The 17210-nt window shown below is 44.7% G+C and overlaps 1 protein-coding gene across 2 annotated transcripts; it reads right to left on the reverse strand.

The window, feature by feature from the left end:
* Positions 1-490: 490 nt before the first annotated feature.
* Positions 491-16769, reverse strand: LOC115833976 (pregnancy-specific beta-1-glycoprotein 3-like). 2 transcript variants are annotated; one of them, XM_030808776.1, is made up of 6 exons: positions 16706-16769; positions 15089-15454; positions 9173-9451; positions 6293-6571; positions 5650-5904; positions 491-615 (listed from the first exon to the last, which is right to left on the reverse strand). In XM_030808776.1, the coding sequence occupies exons 1-6, from the start codon at positions 16767-16769 to the stop codon at positions 563-565; spliced, it is 1296 nt and encodes a 431-aa protein (XP_030664636.1). In that variant the 3' UTR covers positions 491-562. The 2 variants fall into 2 exon arrangements, with proteins under 2 accessions (XP_030664636.1, XP_030664635.1); XM_030808775.1 differs by lacking the exon at positions 491-615 and adding an exon at positions 2206-2273.
* Between the last annotated feature and the right edge of the window lie 441 nt (positions 16770-17210).

Genomic DNA, 17210 nt, shown 5'->3' on the forward strand with positions numbered 1-17210 from the left:
AATTATACTAGGAAGTAGAGGTAAAGGAAGTGAGAAGGCTTAGTAAATAGAAGAAATGTGAACTTATCAAACAGGCTAGAGCAGACCCCTGGAGATTCTTGATTAAGTGAATTAACTAGATTTTAGAAAGGTAATGAGTCAGTCATGTGCAAGGAATGTTTCAAAGTCTGGAGACAAGAAGTCAAGCAATACTTTGAGAAGTGGTTGAGCTTTATGGGAATGGAGAGAATTACACTATTGAGACATGTTAAAAATAATGAAGAGGGTTTCACCATGTGAAATTGTGTTTCTCATTTGAATCTGAGAAACAAATGAGCAGAGGCTGGAGATAATTATGTCTAAAAGACAGTGGGGTACAGGGAGCATAAAGGCCAGGGAGAAAGGGAACTGCAGGAATTAGGGCTGAGAAACAGGATTTTAGAGGAGGAAGGAGGAGATCCAGTCCCAGATACAGGCAAATAAGACTTTTCCCTCACCCAAGCATGGCAGTCAGCCCTGCAGGAACCAGGATAAGAGAAAAGGCCATCATACCTGCCAGTCTTCCTGAAATACAGAAATGACATCATGGCTGCTCTAATGGATTAAGGCCAGGAAGACGTCCTGTTCCTGAAGGAGCTGTCACGGAAAGAAAAGAAAAGAAGGAATGAAGGTGATGTTGTTTTACGTGGGGGATCCTCAGGAACAAGCATGTAACATGAGGTACTCTAGAATTGTTTCTTCAAGGACTACATTGTTTCTGTTGGAAAATTGATGGGAGATGATGATATTCTTGCAGTTTTTTTTCCCTCCCACCATGTTTCTAGGTTGGTGATCAGTCCTCTGTCAATTCTCTACTGCACTCAGATATTTTGGAAGGTTTTCGGATGTGAGAAAGGCTGATTGCTATTTTCTATGTCATTAGAACTTGCCACCTTTGCACCTTTTCGTGGTTGCATCTTTTTCTCAGTGTCTCTGTTGTGGCAGCCATGAATGAGACCCTGCCAGGTCTCCATGGCAGGGAACTGATTGACAGAAGGCCCACATCAGCGCATTTCAAATTCACCACCTCCTTTGCACAGAAAGCTTCTTTCCCACAGGCTCCCAGCAAGGGTGTGAAAGCAAGCCTAGTTCTCTGAGGCTCTCTTTAACTCTAATGGGTGACTGGTTGGAGGACTCCCCATCAGCCTTGCAAAAACTCTTAGAACTGCATTGGTACCTAAAACTTCTTTCTCTTTCTTTTTCACAGGAATTAGCTCTGTATAGTGGTCTGTGGGTTCTCCCATGCTACCTTCATGCGTGTCCCACATTCCCTCACAGGTGTCTTCCCTGATCAATTATCTTATATGTCTAATCCCATCTTGGATGCATCTCAGTTGGTAAGAACTAACATACCAGGCTTGATTCTTTGCACTCAGCTTTTTTTCTTTCTCTCCCACAAGCAGTCAGTAACCATGTCCTCGTGTTTTATGTGTTACCTATTTTTCCATATACATATGGAAAAAGGTAGGTACTGTTGAGGGGCACTTCCTATGTGCCAGGCCCTGTGCTAAATACTTTACCTGTATCTCATTTAATCCACACAATAACCCTGGGAGGTAGACATTATTTCCATTTTGCCGATGAAAAGACAGAAGCTTAAAGCGGTGTAAAAACTTTCCTGGTGTCATATGGCTAATGACAGGTGGATCTGAGATTTGATTCTAGGACTATTTGACCTCAAGGCTAATGATGATGGTAGTAATATAGCAGCTGACATTGGATCCTCTGTGTGTGGCATCTTGTTTCATTGACTGTATTAAACCTTTAAAGAATGGTATGAAGAAAGCACTCTCATTGCAATTTTCAGGTGAGGAATCAGACGTTCAGAGAAGTTGAGTCTTGTGCAAGAAATGTATAACTGTAAACTCTCACATTAAGAAAGAAGAAAGATCTCAGGTGAACAACCTACGTTAATACTTCAGGATATGAAAGAAGAATAAACTAAACCCAAGCACAGTGAATGAGGGAAATAATAAGGATTAGAGTAGATATAAATAAAATGGAGAATGGAAAGAAACAAAATTAATGAAACCAAAAGTTGATTCTTCAAAATAAAATCAACAAAATTGACAACCATTAACTAGATTGACTAAGAAAAAAAGGGAAAAGTTTAAAATTACTAAAATCAGAAATGAAAGTGGACTCCGAGCATGGTGGGTCACGTTTTAGTCCTAGCACTTTGGGAGGTCACAACCGAAGGATTTCTTGAGACCAGGTGTTTGGACCAGCATAGGTAACCTGAGGGGACCCTGTCTCTACAAAAAAAAAAAAAAAAAAACACAAAAACGAATTAGCTTGGCATGGTGGCATGGACCTGTAATCCTAGCATCTTGGGAGGCTGAAGAAGGAGAATTGCTTGAGCCCAGGAGGTTGAGGCTGCAGTGAGCCATAATCACACCACTGAATTCCATCCTGGGCTGGCCGGCAGAGTGAGAGTCTGTCTCTCCCTCTTCAAAAAAAAAGAGAAATGAAGCATGAAGAGATTACTACCAATTCTAATAAAATAATGATTACAAAAGTACTATAAATAATTGTATGCCAATAAATTGGATAACCTAGATGAAGTAGACAAACTCCAAGAAACACACAAAAATATGAATAGAACTATAATCAGTAATAAGATTGAATCAATAAAAGCATTTGATGAAATTCAATATTTTTTCATAATAAAAACATTCTAAGGTTGGAAGGAAACCACCTCAACATAAATTCAATTTGTGAAAAATACAATGCTAACATCATACTCCATGGAGAAAGACTGAAAGCTTTCCCTGTATGAGCAGGAAGAAGACAAGGATGCCTGCTTTTGACTATTTTATTCAACATAGTACTGAAAGGTCTAGTCAGAAAAATTAGGCAAGAGTTTAAAAAAAGACATTCAAATTGGAAGGAAGGAATAAAATTATTTCTGTTTACTGATAACTTGAACTTATATGTAGAAAATCCTAAAGATGGAACAAACCTATTAGAATTAAGAAATAAATTCAGCAACGTTGCACAATACAAAATCAACATTCAAACATCAGTTCTATTTCAACACACTAACCATGAAAAATCTGAACGGAAATTAAGAAAAAAAGATTTCAATTTATATTAACATCAAAAAGAATAAAATATTTAGGAGTAAGTTTAAGCAAACAGGTGAAATAATTTTACCTGAAATCTACAAAATACTGCTGAAAGAAATGAACTATGACATCAATAAATTGAAAGATATATTTTGTTTTCGTGAATTGGAAGACTCAATATTGTTAGGAGGACAGTGCCACCCAAAGTGAGCTGCAGATTCAATACAATTCCTATCAGAATCTCCGTGACATTTTTGCAGAAAAAGAAAAATCTGTCCTAAAATTTATATTGAATCTCATGACTCTAAATAGACACACAGCTTTGAAGAGGAAGAATGAAGATGGAGGACTCACACTTCCTGATTTCAGCATTTACTACAAAGCCCCAGTAATCAATACAGTGTGGTACTGGCATAAAGGAGGACATAGAAATTAGTGAAATATAATAGCCCAGGAAGAAATGCTTGCATATATGGCCAAATGATTTTCATCGAGTGTGCCAAGATCGTTCAGTGGGGAAGGGACAGTGTTCTCACCAAATGATATTGGGAAAGCTGGATATCCAAGGGCAAGAAGAGTGGAATCTTTACCTAACATCATGTACAAAAATTAACCCACAATAGATCAAAGATCTAAATGTAAGAGCAAAAACTATACAACTCTTAGAAGAAAAGCTTCATGATACTGGATTTCAGAATGATTTCTTGGTTGTAACAACAAAAGCATAGGCAAGAAATAAAATGGATAAAATGGACTTCATAAAAATCAAAATGTTTTACGTATCAAAGAACATTATCAAGAAATTAAAAAGGCAACCCATGAAATGATACAAATATTTACAAATTATATGTGTGATAAGAAATTAACTTCCAGAATACATGAAAAGCTACAAGTCAACAACAGCAAACATCCAAAAACCCAATTACAAAATGAACAAAGGATTAAAATAGAGTTTTCTCCAAGGAAGATATACAAATATCCAATAAGCCCACGCAAAGTTCCTCAGCGTCACGAATACTTAGAGATATGCAAATCAAAACCACAATGTTACACCACCTCACACACTTTAGGGTGGCTTTGATAAACAACAACAATGGCAGCAACAAAATCAACAGGTGTTTTCAAGTAGATGGAAAAATTGGAGCTCTAGTGCATTGCTGATGGGAATGGGAAATGTTATAGCCACTGGAAAAAGTGCTGTGGCTCTTTCTCAAAAAATTAAACAACAAATTGCCATTTGATCCAGCGATTCCACTTCTGGACATACTCCCCATAGAACTGAAAGAAATTTGAACAAATATTTGTACACTGATGTTCAGAGAAGCATTACTCACAATAGCCATAAAATGGAAACAACTGAAAAGTCCATTGAAAGAGAAGTGGGTAGGCAAATGAGGTGTATCTATACATTGAAATGTTATTCAACCTTAACAAGGAATAAAATTCCAATACATCGTGCAAAATGGATGAACCTTGAAGATATTATGCTAACTGAAATAAGCCACACACAAACGGATAATTATTATATAATTCCATTTATAAAAGGTAGTTAGAATAGCCAGTTATGTAGAGACAGAAAGTAGAATGGTGGGTGCTAAGGGTTAGGGGAAGAAAGGGTGAGAGTTACTGTTTATTGAGTACAGAGGTTTAATATGGTAAGAGGAAAAAGTTCTGGAAATGGATAGTGTGATGGTTACACAACACCAAATTGCACACTTAGAAATAGTTAATGGTGTCTTATATGAGATATATATAAAGTGTCTGGTAGTCTTACCCTCTCTATAATTACACAGTTTTTGGCACTGCCCCTTTCCTGCCATGCAGAGCCCCAGGGGTGAATCTCCCTATTTCTCCAGCTCTGTGTCAGTCACTGTCCTCTGTAGTGAGTCCCACGTGCTGTGCCCACAGCCTCATACAGCCGGTGACTTCAGAGCCAGGATGCAGCTCCGGAGTCTGCCCTGAGGCTCCCTCTCTTCTCATTTCCCTGCAGCCTGGCCCGGGGGAGGCTTGGCTTCAACTGGCAGCTCGATTTAGCCAAATTCAGCAGAGACCACCAGGGCTCTTTCTCCACACATGCTGGTCCCACCCAAGGTGGAGTCAGGCATGGCCAGTCACCAGAGGAGCCCGGAGCAGAGCAGGAAGCAGAGTCTGAGCTGCTCCTCCCTCACCCAAGGGGCTTCCTCCTCTCATTTGGAGGAAAAGTGTGAGCTTGTTTCAAAGCATCAGATGTTCTTTGTAGCTCATTTAATAGGTACAAGCAAACAAAGACGTGGCAGAAGGGGATGTGTTGGTGACAGCGAGAATCTACTACATAGGGCTCAGGGCTGATAAAGCCCCCTCCCTACCTTTCTCAGGCCAGACACAAAGTCAGCCATGAGAAAAGAGAAAAACAAGGAGAAGAGAGTCTGTAGAGACAAATTGGGAGGGTTCAGGAGGAGAATTTGGGATTTGCTTGTGCCCATGGGACACAGGCTGGGAATAAGAATGTTTTCCTGACTCTTCTCTGAAAACCAGATAGACTCCACCTAAAACCCTATTGCCAAGGATGTTGGGATCCACTTACCAATGACTTTGACTGTTATGGATTTGGAGCTTTCCTTGCCAGTGGCTGAGTTACGAACAGAGCAAGCATAGAGCCCGCTATGCTTTGTAGTAATTTGGGGGATAGAGAGATTTTGTCCTGATAGGTGAAACTTCCCATTAATTGTCCAAGAATATTCTGCCGGTGGGTTAGAGTCCGCGAAGCAGGACAAGTAGAGGTTTTCTCCTGAACGGTAATAGGCGAATGAAGGGTAAATGCTGGGGAGGTCTGGACCATCTGGAGCAAAAAGAATAAAGCCACAGGTGATGTCATCCACGGGAAGGGGATGCTCCTGGTCTCTTAAAGGGACACAGTGACCCTCTGAGCCAAGACACACCCTCAAGTCCCAGCCAAACCCCTCTATGTTCACTGAGCCGAAGCCTGAGGTCTTCACCTGTTTCTCCCATCACAAGCTGTGGGCCACAAGTCTCCCATGACAAGAGCGTCCCCTCCCCTTATATTCTTGGTTAAGGCTGTGCCAACCCAGGGCAGGGAGTCATGGCCAGCTCAGATGTCCAGAAGTAAAGGTGTCTATACTTGGAACGGAGGAAACTGAGAGGCCTGGCCTCTGGTCGTTTGGATTTAAGCTTGTGTCCTGGCCCACAGAGGAACAAAAGATACTCACAGAGGACATTCAGGGTGACTGGGTTACTGCGGATGCCACCATATCGGTCCCGTATTTCACATTCATAGGGTCCTGTTTCATTTCTTATGACACTGGGTAGAATGAGGATCCTATTTTCAATGGGTCGCTTTACCCTGGGACTGACTGGGAGTCTCCAACCATTTATCCACCACCTGTAGGTGTAGTTCTTACTCTTAGGTTCGCAGGTGAAGGATAAGACATCCTTATTCTCCCTGGGGTTTAAGTTGTTGATGGTGATGTAGGGCTTGGGCAGCTTCGCTGTGTGGATAACAGAGAGAAGATTGTCCTTTGTGGCACCTTTGATTCCTCCACAGGCATCCTTCAATCAGAGTTGACATCTCCCACCTCTCAGCCCACCGAAGTCCTTGAAAGCCAATAGCTGTTGCATGTGTCACAAGACAGATGCATGATGATCTAAGGGCTCAAAGACTGTGAGGCCGCCTGCTATGTCTTAGGGAAGCACAGACTTTCTCAAGTGTCAATTGAGAAGCAGTGTTGGTTCATGGACAGACACGTCAGTGGGAGTCACAGCCCCTGGTACCCCTCCCAGTAACTCCCTAATCAGTTGACTGGCTGGCTCTCCTTGGGTCCTTACCAGGAATGTGCAACTGCTGGGCCCTTCCAAATTCCATCCTACTTTTCCCCCCTAGATGTGATTTCTCTGCAGCTTCCATTTCCAAGGACATTCTAGAGATGAGTTATAATGGGACTTCCCATTGTCCTGAAACCCTGAAGATACTGAGCAGCCAGGCCTGGGACTGGATGTTTCAGCAGAAATAACACAGGGGAGAACAGAGTCAAGCCTGGAGATCAGTTCTGTCATCAGGCAGTGGAGGCACAAGGTGGGGCAGTTTTTTGCAGGTGTTTCATGATGACTTACTTGAACCAGTGCCTTCTAAAGATAGAACAGAGTGCAAGGAATGATCTAGAAAGAGTGAAGGGGACAGGCAAGAGCTTGTGGCTTTGGAGCAGAACCATGCTCCCTGTCCTGGGTTCTTTAAGTTTCCTCTCCTTCTGCAGAGGGCAAGTGAGGACCATGTGGATCTTTCCAGAAATACATGTGGACATTTGCAAATGCAGGTCTGACTAGTGGAAAGGGTGGGAATGAACTGCTGGAAATCTGATCCTCATGGGCCATGTGTGTTTGATGGATATGAGACAAACTTGGAGAGAAGTCTTGCAAATATTTTCTTTCACTGGACATTCTACTCTCTGATTCCATGGGTTCGACTACTCTAGGGACCTCATGTAAGTGGATTCCAGAGTGAATATGAGAAGAGACTGCTGGTTGCCAGGAGCTGGGAATGGGGAGAATCAGACGTTGTTCATGGCTGTGCAGTTTCAGGTATGCAAGGTGGGGAGGTTCTAGAGATCTGCTGTACAGCTTGATGCCTATAGTTCACACAGATTGAGTATTTCTTCTGCATAAGACTTAGGACAAATAGTGTTTTGGATTTCTGACGTTTTTTGATTATGAAATATTTTTCATATACTTACTGGTTTAGCATCCCAAATCTGAAACATTCAAAATCTAAAATGTTCCATACTGGCCATGCTGCACTCGTATGTTTTGAAGGCTTTGGGATGTGAGAAAGGCTGATTGTTATTTTCTGTGTCATCAGAACTTTCCACCTTTCCATGGCTGCATCTTTTTCTCAGTGTTTCTGTTGTGGCAGTCATTAGTAAGAGCCTGTCATGTCAGATTTTTCAGACAGAGTTTTCTAGTTCTGCAAAAAATATTACTGGGATTCTGGTAGGGGTTGCATTGAATCCGCAACTCATATTGGGTAGTATTGTCTTTCTAACAATGTTGATTCTTCCAATCCATGAAAATTAAATGTCTTTCCATGTATTGATATCATCTTTAATTTCTTTCAACAATGTTTTGTAGTTTTCAGGGAATAATCATTTGACCTTTTTGGTTAAACTTATTCCAAAATATTTTATTCCTTTTGATGTTAATGTCAATTGAAATTCTTTTCTTAATTTCCTTTGAGATTGTTCATTGTTAGTGTATAGTCTAAAGAATGATCTAGGAAGAGTGAAGGGGACAGGCAAAAGCTGGTGGTTTTGTAGCAGAAACATATTCCCTGTCCTGGGTTTTTGATTTTCCCTCTTCCTTTGCAGAGGGCAGGTGGCTCTTCCCTGATAGCTAGATAGACTGCACTGGAAAACATATTGCCAGTGCTCCAGGGATCCACTTACCAATGACTATGATCCTCTTGATTATGAGATTTGTTCCTCCAGTGGCTGAGTTATTGATGAAAGAGACATAGACCTCTCTATATGTTTTAGTTATTTGGGGGATAAAGAACACTTGTGCTGATTGCTGGAACTTCCCATCATTCAGCCAAGAATGCTCTACCAGTGGGTGAGGGTCTGTGAGGCAGGAGAGCTTGGGGACTTCTCCTGTATGGTAATAGGTGTGTGAGGAAGCAATGGTGGGGGCATCCAGGCCATCTGGAGCAAGGAGAATAAAGTCACAGGTGATATTGTCAGAGGGAAGGGAAACTCCTGGTCTGTGGAAGGGCCACAGTGGCCCTATGAGCCAAGTCACAACACTGAAGTCCCAGCCAAATCCCCGCTGTGTTCACTGATCTGGAGCCTGAGACATTCACCTGTTTCTCCCATCACAAGCTGTGGAGCCTGAGTCTCCATGACAGGAGCAGCCTCTTTTCTCCAATTGTTGATCAAGCCTAGGCCTACTCTGGTTTGCCTGGGGCAGAAAGTCATGGCCAGCTGTGATGTCCAGGGGTAAAGGTCTCTGTACTTGGACCTGAGAGGGACTGAGAGGCCTGGACTCTGACCATGTGTATTTGGGATGGCAGCCTGGCTCCTAGAGGAACAGAAGATACTCACCGAGGAGATTCAGAGTGACTGGGTCACTGCGGCTGGCACTCACTGGGTTTCGTATTTCACATTCATAGGGTCCTGTAATATCCTTTGTGACACCAAATAGAAAGAGGGTCCTGTTGGTTTCAGACAGCTGCAACCTGTGCGTCACAGGGAGGCTCTGACCATTCATCCACCACAGGTAGCTTGCATCTGGAGTCTCAGGATCACAGGTTAAGATCACCATCTCCATGTCCTCCCTGGGGTTTAAGTTGCTGCTGGAGATGGAGGGCTTGGGAGTGTCCACTGTGTGGAGAACAGAGAGAAGATTGCCTTGTGTGGCACCTTTGATTCCTCTAAAGGAATTTTTCAATCAGAGTTGGCATTTCCCACCTCTCAGCCCACCCAACTCCTTAAAAGCCCATGGCAGGTGTGTGTGTTACAAAAGAGATGCATGGCAATCTGAGGGCTCAGAGATTGTGTGGCTGCCTGCTTTATGTGGGAGAAGCACAAACTTTCTTAAGTGTGAATTGAGCAGCAGCATTGGGTCACGGAAAGACACAAGACCAGCAGGCACAGCCCCTGGTGCCTCTGTGAGTCCCTCCATCTCCAACTGCCTGCCTGGCCCTCTTTGTGGTCCTCACTTGGAGCATGCAGTGCTGGGATCTTCTTAGTTTCAGTCTTACTTTGTCCCCCAAGCTATGTTTTATCTGCAGCTTCCCTTTCCAAGGACATCCTAGAGATGGATGATGGAACTTCCCATTGTCCTTAAACGATTTGGGTACTGGAAAGCCTGGCCTGGGGCTGGGTACTTCAGCAGAAATAACACAGGGGAGAGACCAGAGTCAGGCCTGGAAGTCAGTTCAGTCATCAGGCAGTGGAGCCACAAGGTGTGGGAGTTTTCCCAGGTGTCTCATAGTGACTAACTTGAGCCAGTGACCTCTAAAGATAGAGAAGAGTCGAAGGAATGACCTACAAAGAGTGAAGGGGACAGGCAAGAGCTGATAGCTTTGGACCAAGACCATGTTCCCTGTTCTGGGTCCATGATGCTCCCTTCCCCCTGTAGAGGTCAGGTGAGGACCATGTGGATCTTTCTAGAAACACATGTGGATGTTTACAAATGCATAACTGTCTGGTGGAAAGGGTGAACATGAACTGATGATGGAAGTCTGGCCCTCATGGACCATATGTGTTTGGTGAATATTAGACCAATATTTGGGAAGAAGTCTTGCAGATACCTTCTCTCATTAGACATTCTACTCTCTGATTCTGAGTTTGACTACTCTATGCACCTCATATCAGTTGATTCCAGAGTGAATCAGAGGGTAGAATAGTAGTTTCCAGGAGTTGGGATCAGGGGAATAGAGCGTTGTTCCCTGCGTGTGCGGTTTCAGTTACGCAGGACGAGGATGTTCTAGAGACCTGTCGCCTCATGCCTATAGTTCATACAGATAAACTGCTCCTTATGCAGAGAGCTTAAAACCAAGTGTTTTGGATTGCTATTTTTTTTATTTTGGAATATTTGCGGTATATATACAGGTTTAGCATCCCCAATCTGAAAAATTTATAATCCAAAATGCGCCAGTGAGCACTTCTTTTAAGCATCACATCGGTGGTCAGAAGTGTTGAGTTTTGGAGCATTTCAGATTTTGGATTTCTGGATTTGGGATGCTCAATTTGTAATACTGGAATTTTCCCATAAAAAATTGTCAGGAGTTTAGACCTCATGTTATGTTCTGACTCTAGTAACAACAACAACAAAAAAATTTGGAGGAAACATTAAAATGTTTTCTTAAGTCGAAATTTTTACTGATGGTCCAAACATCTAAGATCAATTGCTGGTAGTAGTATTTGGCTTGAGACCGAAATAAGGTTTAGGTGTGCCATGAATTCCAGCAGGATCACATAATGCTCAAAGAAGCATGCCAAAGTTGATTTGAAATTCGCAACTCCTTCAGTAGAGAGAGTCCCTTTAAACGGACAGAAATGGTCAGTGCATCAATTACATAAAGGGAGGAATGATGCCAAATTAAAAGAAGAGATGTGTGTTACGTTAGTAAATATAGAAAGAACTCCCTGCTTCTAATTTCTGTGCAGAGTTAGGAAAAATGGGGAGGACCCCAAAACTGGTATGTGAAATGCTTTCTTCATTTTCTCTTAAGCTCAGGAAACACCACTAGGGTTTAAGTTTGTGTGAATTAGGAAGAGTCTAAGTGAGATGCCAATGGCTCGTGTGTCTCCCCACACGAAGAACTCCACCGTATGAGAACGGCATCATCATGAGGAAACAGTTGTATGTGGCACAGGCAGTAAAACCATCAGATAGCACCCACCTGGCCACCTCCAACTGGTCCCCAAAACCACCAGCATTCCCATTACGTGTATGTTGCAGCCTTTGTAGTTGTCCCACAACTAGAAAATTTAAAAATTGCTATTGTCAAAACAAAATATTAAATATGAAGTTGAATATGTTGTTCCACTTTTTTCTCCCCACTCTTTTTGAACTTTCCTGTTTCAGGTTTGGAAGTTTCTACTGACACATCCTCAAGCTAGGGATTCTTTCCTCAGCTGTGTGCAGTCTACCAGTAAGCATCAAAAGCATTCTTCATTTCTCTAACAGCAATTTTCTTTCTGAGACAGAGTCTCACCCTGTCGCCCAGGCTGGAGTGCAGTGGCATGATCTCAGCTCACTGCAAGCTCCAACATCAGGGTTCACGCCATTCTCCTGCCTCAGCCTCCCAAGTAGCTGGGACTACAGGTGCCCGCCACCACGCCTGGCTAATTTTCTGTATTTTTAGTAGAGACGTGGTTTCACCATATTAGCCAGAATGGTCTCTATCTACTGATGTTGTGCATGCCTCGGCCTCCCAAAGTGCTGGGATTATAGGTGTGAGCCACTGTGCCCAGCCATCTCTGAGGGATTTTAGCGAGTTGTTGACTTCTGAGTTTGTTCAGGTTTTTACTTAGTGTTAGAACCGAGAGACAAATTTCAAGCTTGTTTTGTGCCTGACAGGAAGCCAGAAGTCTCTAGGAAGTGACCGGAGAATGTGAGCTCCATGGCAGGTTGAGGATGGAGTCATGAGTGAAGCGGGTGAAATGAGCCCATGGGCTTTGGGGACTGCAGCACTGTCCAGCCTCTGACACCCTGGTGAGTCAGTGCAAAGATTACAACAGTGACAGCAAACTAGCATGGCTGACTCCATCTGGCATCTAGTCTCAGGCTGGCTGTCCTCACTCATTCCTGGGCATAGGCCAGGCTAACCTTGGGAGGAATTTAGTTTATGGTTTAACTTTGAAGCAAGAATGAGAATAGTTCCTCCATAAAACTAACACCCTTACTTTGCCCAGGGACTGCCTTTGTAAAACTAGTGAAAGACCATGAGATTAAGATGATAGGAGGGAACTGAATTCTGCTAAAATGTAGGCACAATTTCTATAATCCCTGACTGCTCATATGTCATTTGGCCAGAGTTTACAAAATTTGTAACTAATTGCTCCTGTAGATAACATCACTATTGTAGAACGTGAGATTGGTCTTTTGAGATGTTTCTCATTCTTTTGCATTCTGGCAACCGGCTGACCTCATCCATACCTATGACTAATGGCTCAGCCAGTCATGTGGTCCCTACCTAGAGGCAGATTCAAGCACAAACAGATCATTTCCCTCCGCCCGCATGATTCCATCACCAAACAATCAGCAGTACTCATTTTTTAGTCCTGTGCCCCTGAAACTATCCTTGAAAATCTCTAACCCCTGATCCACCGGGGAGGCTGATTTGAGGAATAATAAACCTCCGTCCTCCAGTTTGGCAGACTTGGAGTCGTTAAAATCTTTCTTTACTACAAATCACCATTTCAATAACTTTTTTTTGTATGTGTGCAGGAGGCCAGAAGAAGTTGTCTGGCAATTATAAGAGTGGATGGAGGAACTGCCTATCTCTGTCCCATGGTCTTGTCCACAGGTCAGCCTCACAAAGGGAAAGAGCCTTGGATGGGAATACAGTGGAAGGTCATTCTCTTAGTGACCTGGGGACATTGGCTCGAGATGAAGCCTTGCGGGAGTGGCAACTCCAGTGATTTCTGCACCTTTCCTATTTCCTGGGAGGTGGGCCAGGCCACAGTGTTAGCGGGAAGGGAACAGAACAGCCAGCCTAGTTAGAGGGAGTGTCTGGGGAAGGCCTAGGGGTGGAGGAAGAAGCTGTGCAGGTCAGGGCTTGCCAGTCAGAATGAAGTGGGAGGAAGATGAGGGACACAGAGAAGCAGAGAGAGGCAGAGACACCATGGCAGTGAGCAGTGAGGGCTACACTGACTTCAGAGACCCCAGGGACCAGGTGCCCCGAGTTCCACAGTCCAGGACCAAGGAGCCCTGAGAACCCTCCGGTGGCCAAAGAGCTTCAGAGTTACATGAGGTGGGGTGGCTTTAGCTGCAGGAGGTAGTGGGGGGATGAAACATGGGTGTCAGCCTCTGAAGGACAAGGGACAGGTGTGGCTAGAACCTCCTAGGATTCTGCATCCAAGATCCCGTCTCTAAAGAGGTTTTGGATCATTCATTTCTTCATTCGATTCCTTCATTTGTTATGTGAGAACTCCTGAGTGCGTGTCTCTCGCTGGCCCTCTGCTGTTGCCGGTTGTGAGTGAGGAAAGAAAACAAGGTCCTCTCCTTGATCCTCTCATGACAATGACATGGATACTTTGGGAAACACAGGATTTCAGGTTCAGTGATGGGGGTTAAGATTTGAGGGAGTGGTCTGGACTTTTTTTGCACTGACTCTGACGGTTGAGGCAGGTGATTTAGTTCTGGGGTACAGACTAATGAGCTGACCATTTGCTCTCACTCCTCTGAGGTTTGGATGCCTAAGAAGAGAGGATTTGAGCCAATAAATGACTATGGGGTCCTTGGAACCCAGTAAGCCCTCAGTTCTGGTGGAGGAGAGGATGGGCCTGTGGCTGCAGACAGACCTCATGTGACCCTGATCTCCCCTTTGTGTTTGTGTGACTCTGATTCAGTGACTGTGCCTTCCTGTGCCTCAGTATTCTCTGAATCAAATAAGATAAATGGCAAATGGACTGTGGCTTTTCATGCTATCTGTGAATAAATTTTAAATTATTCACAGTCACCTGACCTAATGCTTGGCACAGTGGAGGTGTTCACACAAACAGCATTTATTATTAATTTCCTTCCATGAGAAAGCACCTTTAGGTCAGATCCCTGTGGACAAGCTGCTACCAGGTACATTTTCTCTCTTCTGTTTCTGCTTCTGGAGACATTAGACTCTCTATGGACTGTCCTAAGCCTCCCAAGGCAGTTGGCTGATGGTCCACAAAGCTTGTCTTTCTGTCCTCTCCACTCTGAGTCTCAGGTGAAGGAAGCTCTGTCCTTGCCCAGATGAGGCTCTGAGGGCTGAGCCCTGGCTGGTGAGCAGCTCCAGGAGACACAGTCCTCAGACAGCTGGTAAATCCTTGGTCCCAGTAAGCCCTGCCGAAGAAGCCACAGCCCAGCCCTGGCACAGGCTCCTCAGCTTTATCTGGAGTAAGGATTTAGGGACAGGGGTTGGGGTTGAGGTTTCTAGGGCTGAGCTTCTCTGAGAGTATCTCAGGTGCCCCTCAGGCCAAGCCATACTCAGTTCTCCAGGGTCTTTCTCAGGGTGAAATTTATGAAGAGGGCATGAGGAGCTTGGCTGAAACTGATCTCCTGCTACTGAGTCCCCACATCAGACTGTCCTTCCTCTGCAGCAAGTGTCTGCAGGGTCTGGATGCGGGAAAGGAATTCTGATCTGTTGAAATTTGTCTCCTCTGTGTGTGTCCTGCATTAAATGCCCAAACCCCAGCATGGGACATAATGCAGAGAGGGACACAGGCACAGTCCATGCCTGACAATCCTGTGTGTGTGAAGTAGAAATGACCCCTGCCCCCAGAACCCAGGGATCATGTGGAATCACTCACGGTGTAAGGTGTAGGTGAAATGTGCAGATGCTCCTCTAATCCCATCACCTGGTTGTCTGATGTGTAAGGTGTAGGATCCTGCGTCCTCCCTGGTGACATTCTGGATCAGCAGGGATGCATTGGAATATAGTTTTTCTCGTCCACTGTATGCAGGCCCAGATATAATTATTTGTCTGGCTACTACATATGATGTAATGTAATTGTGGAGGTCCATCATTCGCCCTTTGTGCCAGCTATAGCTGGCAAGATTATGGGGCAAATTGTGGACAAGTAGAAGAACATCCTTCCCCTCGGAAACTTTGGGTGGCTGGGCTTCAATCATGACTTGGGCAGTGGTAGGCGGGTTCCAGAAGTTTAGAAGTGATGCTAGGAGGTGGAGAGAGCATCAATTAATAATGAGACCTATGTATTGGGGTGAAAAGATGGGGCCCTTTGTCCTGAGAAGTTCTCTGCAAACCACAGCCTTGAAGACACACACACACACACACATACACGCCCACAGAAACACATACACACACAAAAGGGGCATGTATGTTTGTGTGTGTGTATGTGTGTGTGTCCTACTGTCCTACTAGGTCAAGGCCAGCAGCATGACCCCCATTCCTTCAACACTTCTGACCTTGGCATTTTTCTGTTTGGAATCCTCTTCCCCGGGGGTCCGCACAGCCCCCTCCACAGTGCCCTCAGGTCCTGCTCACATCAGAGCATCCTTAGACTTCTTTCCTGACACCACCTTCAGAGACCCTCGGTCTTCCCTTTCTGACCTTTCCCTGCTCTGCTCCCTCCAGGGTTCTTGTCAACACTTGACCTCACATTCTAGATCTCTTTCCATGTCTGTCTTCCTCCCCATGACAGCGTGAGCTCCGTGAGGACAGGGACTTTTGTGATCTTGTTGCACCCCAGTGCCTGTAATAGGCTGCAGACTCCTGTAGATGTGAGAGTTCTCAGGGCCCTCCACGCCCTGGGTGTTTTTGTTTTCTCCCAATTGTCGAGGTTTTTGCTGAGGACAGTGTTTCATGCCCTGTTTATATTTTTATTTGAAGTGTCATCTGATATAGTTATTATTATCATTTTTCAAAATGTGGTTGCCCCTTATGATTAATCAGGAAAACAGAACACTTAAGATTTTCCTACCTCTTACCAATTCCGGTTCAATGTGGCTTTCCTGTTTTGACCCCTGTCCCTCTCTGGTGTATTTTCCCCTATCCAGGCTCCAACAGAGCCTTCTTTCCTTCTTTTTTTCTTTTTTTTTTTTTGTGACAAAGTCTCGTACTGTCGCCCAGGCTGGCGTGCGGTGGCTCTATCTCGGCTCACTGCAACTTCTGCCTCCCGGGTTCACGTGATTCTCCTGCCTCAGCCTCCCGAGTAGCTAGGATTACAGGAGCACACCAGCATACCTGGTTAATTTTTTGTATTTTTAGTAGAGACAGGGCTTCACTCTGTTGGCCAGACTGACCTTGAACTCCTGATCTCGAGCTCCTGATCTCGTGATCCACCCACCTCAGCCTCTCAATGTGCTGGCTTCTTTTATTTTTTAGAACCCCATCCTCTCCAGGAGACCCCATCCCGTCACTCTGCTTCCTCCTCCTGTCCTCTCCCAGGAAGTTCTCTCCTCACCTGTGAGCAGGAGCCCCTTCCAGGTGATGCGCTGTGTGCAGGGAGGGGCTGAGAGGAGCCCCATTGTCTCTGCTGCCTGTGTGTTCTCCTCTGTGGAGATGAGCCTAGGATGCAGAAGCTTCCTGAGCACGGCTGTCAGCTGTGCTGTCCTTCCTCCTTCTGTGCTGAGCCTCTTCCTGGGGCAGGAGCAATTCTTAGGCTCATGGGCGGGGTCAGGCCCAGGACACCTCTCTGTTCCCTCCTCTCTCTGTCCTGCCTCCTTGTCCCTACTTCTGTTTTTCCTTTTGTCCATGTTTCAGGTCCCTGGGAATTGTAGAGGCCTCTGCCTTTTTCAGCAGTGATTCTTTCACCAAACCTCAACACATACTTTGTGCAGACACACACACACACACACAGAAGAGACACACACAGACCCACACAGTCACACACATACCCTGCAGGTTGGGCAAACACAGTCCTGGGCCTCAGCCTCCTGCTGTCCCCATGGCTCTGCATTGGGGTGCAC

The sequence above is a fragment of the Nomascus leucogenys genome, unplaced genomic scaffold, assembly GCF_006542625.1.
Source record: "Nomascus leucogenys isolate Asia unplaced genomic scaffold, Asia_NLE_v1 001121F_53221_qpd_obj, whole genome shotgun sequence".
NCBI classification, from domain to species: Eukaryota; Metazoa; Chordata; class Mammalia; order Primates; family Hylobatidae; genus Nomascus; species Nomascus leucogenys.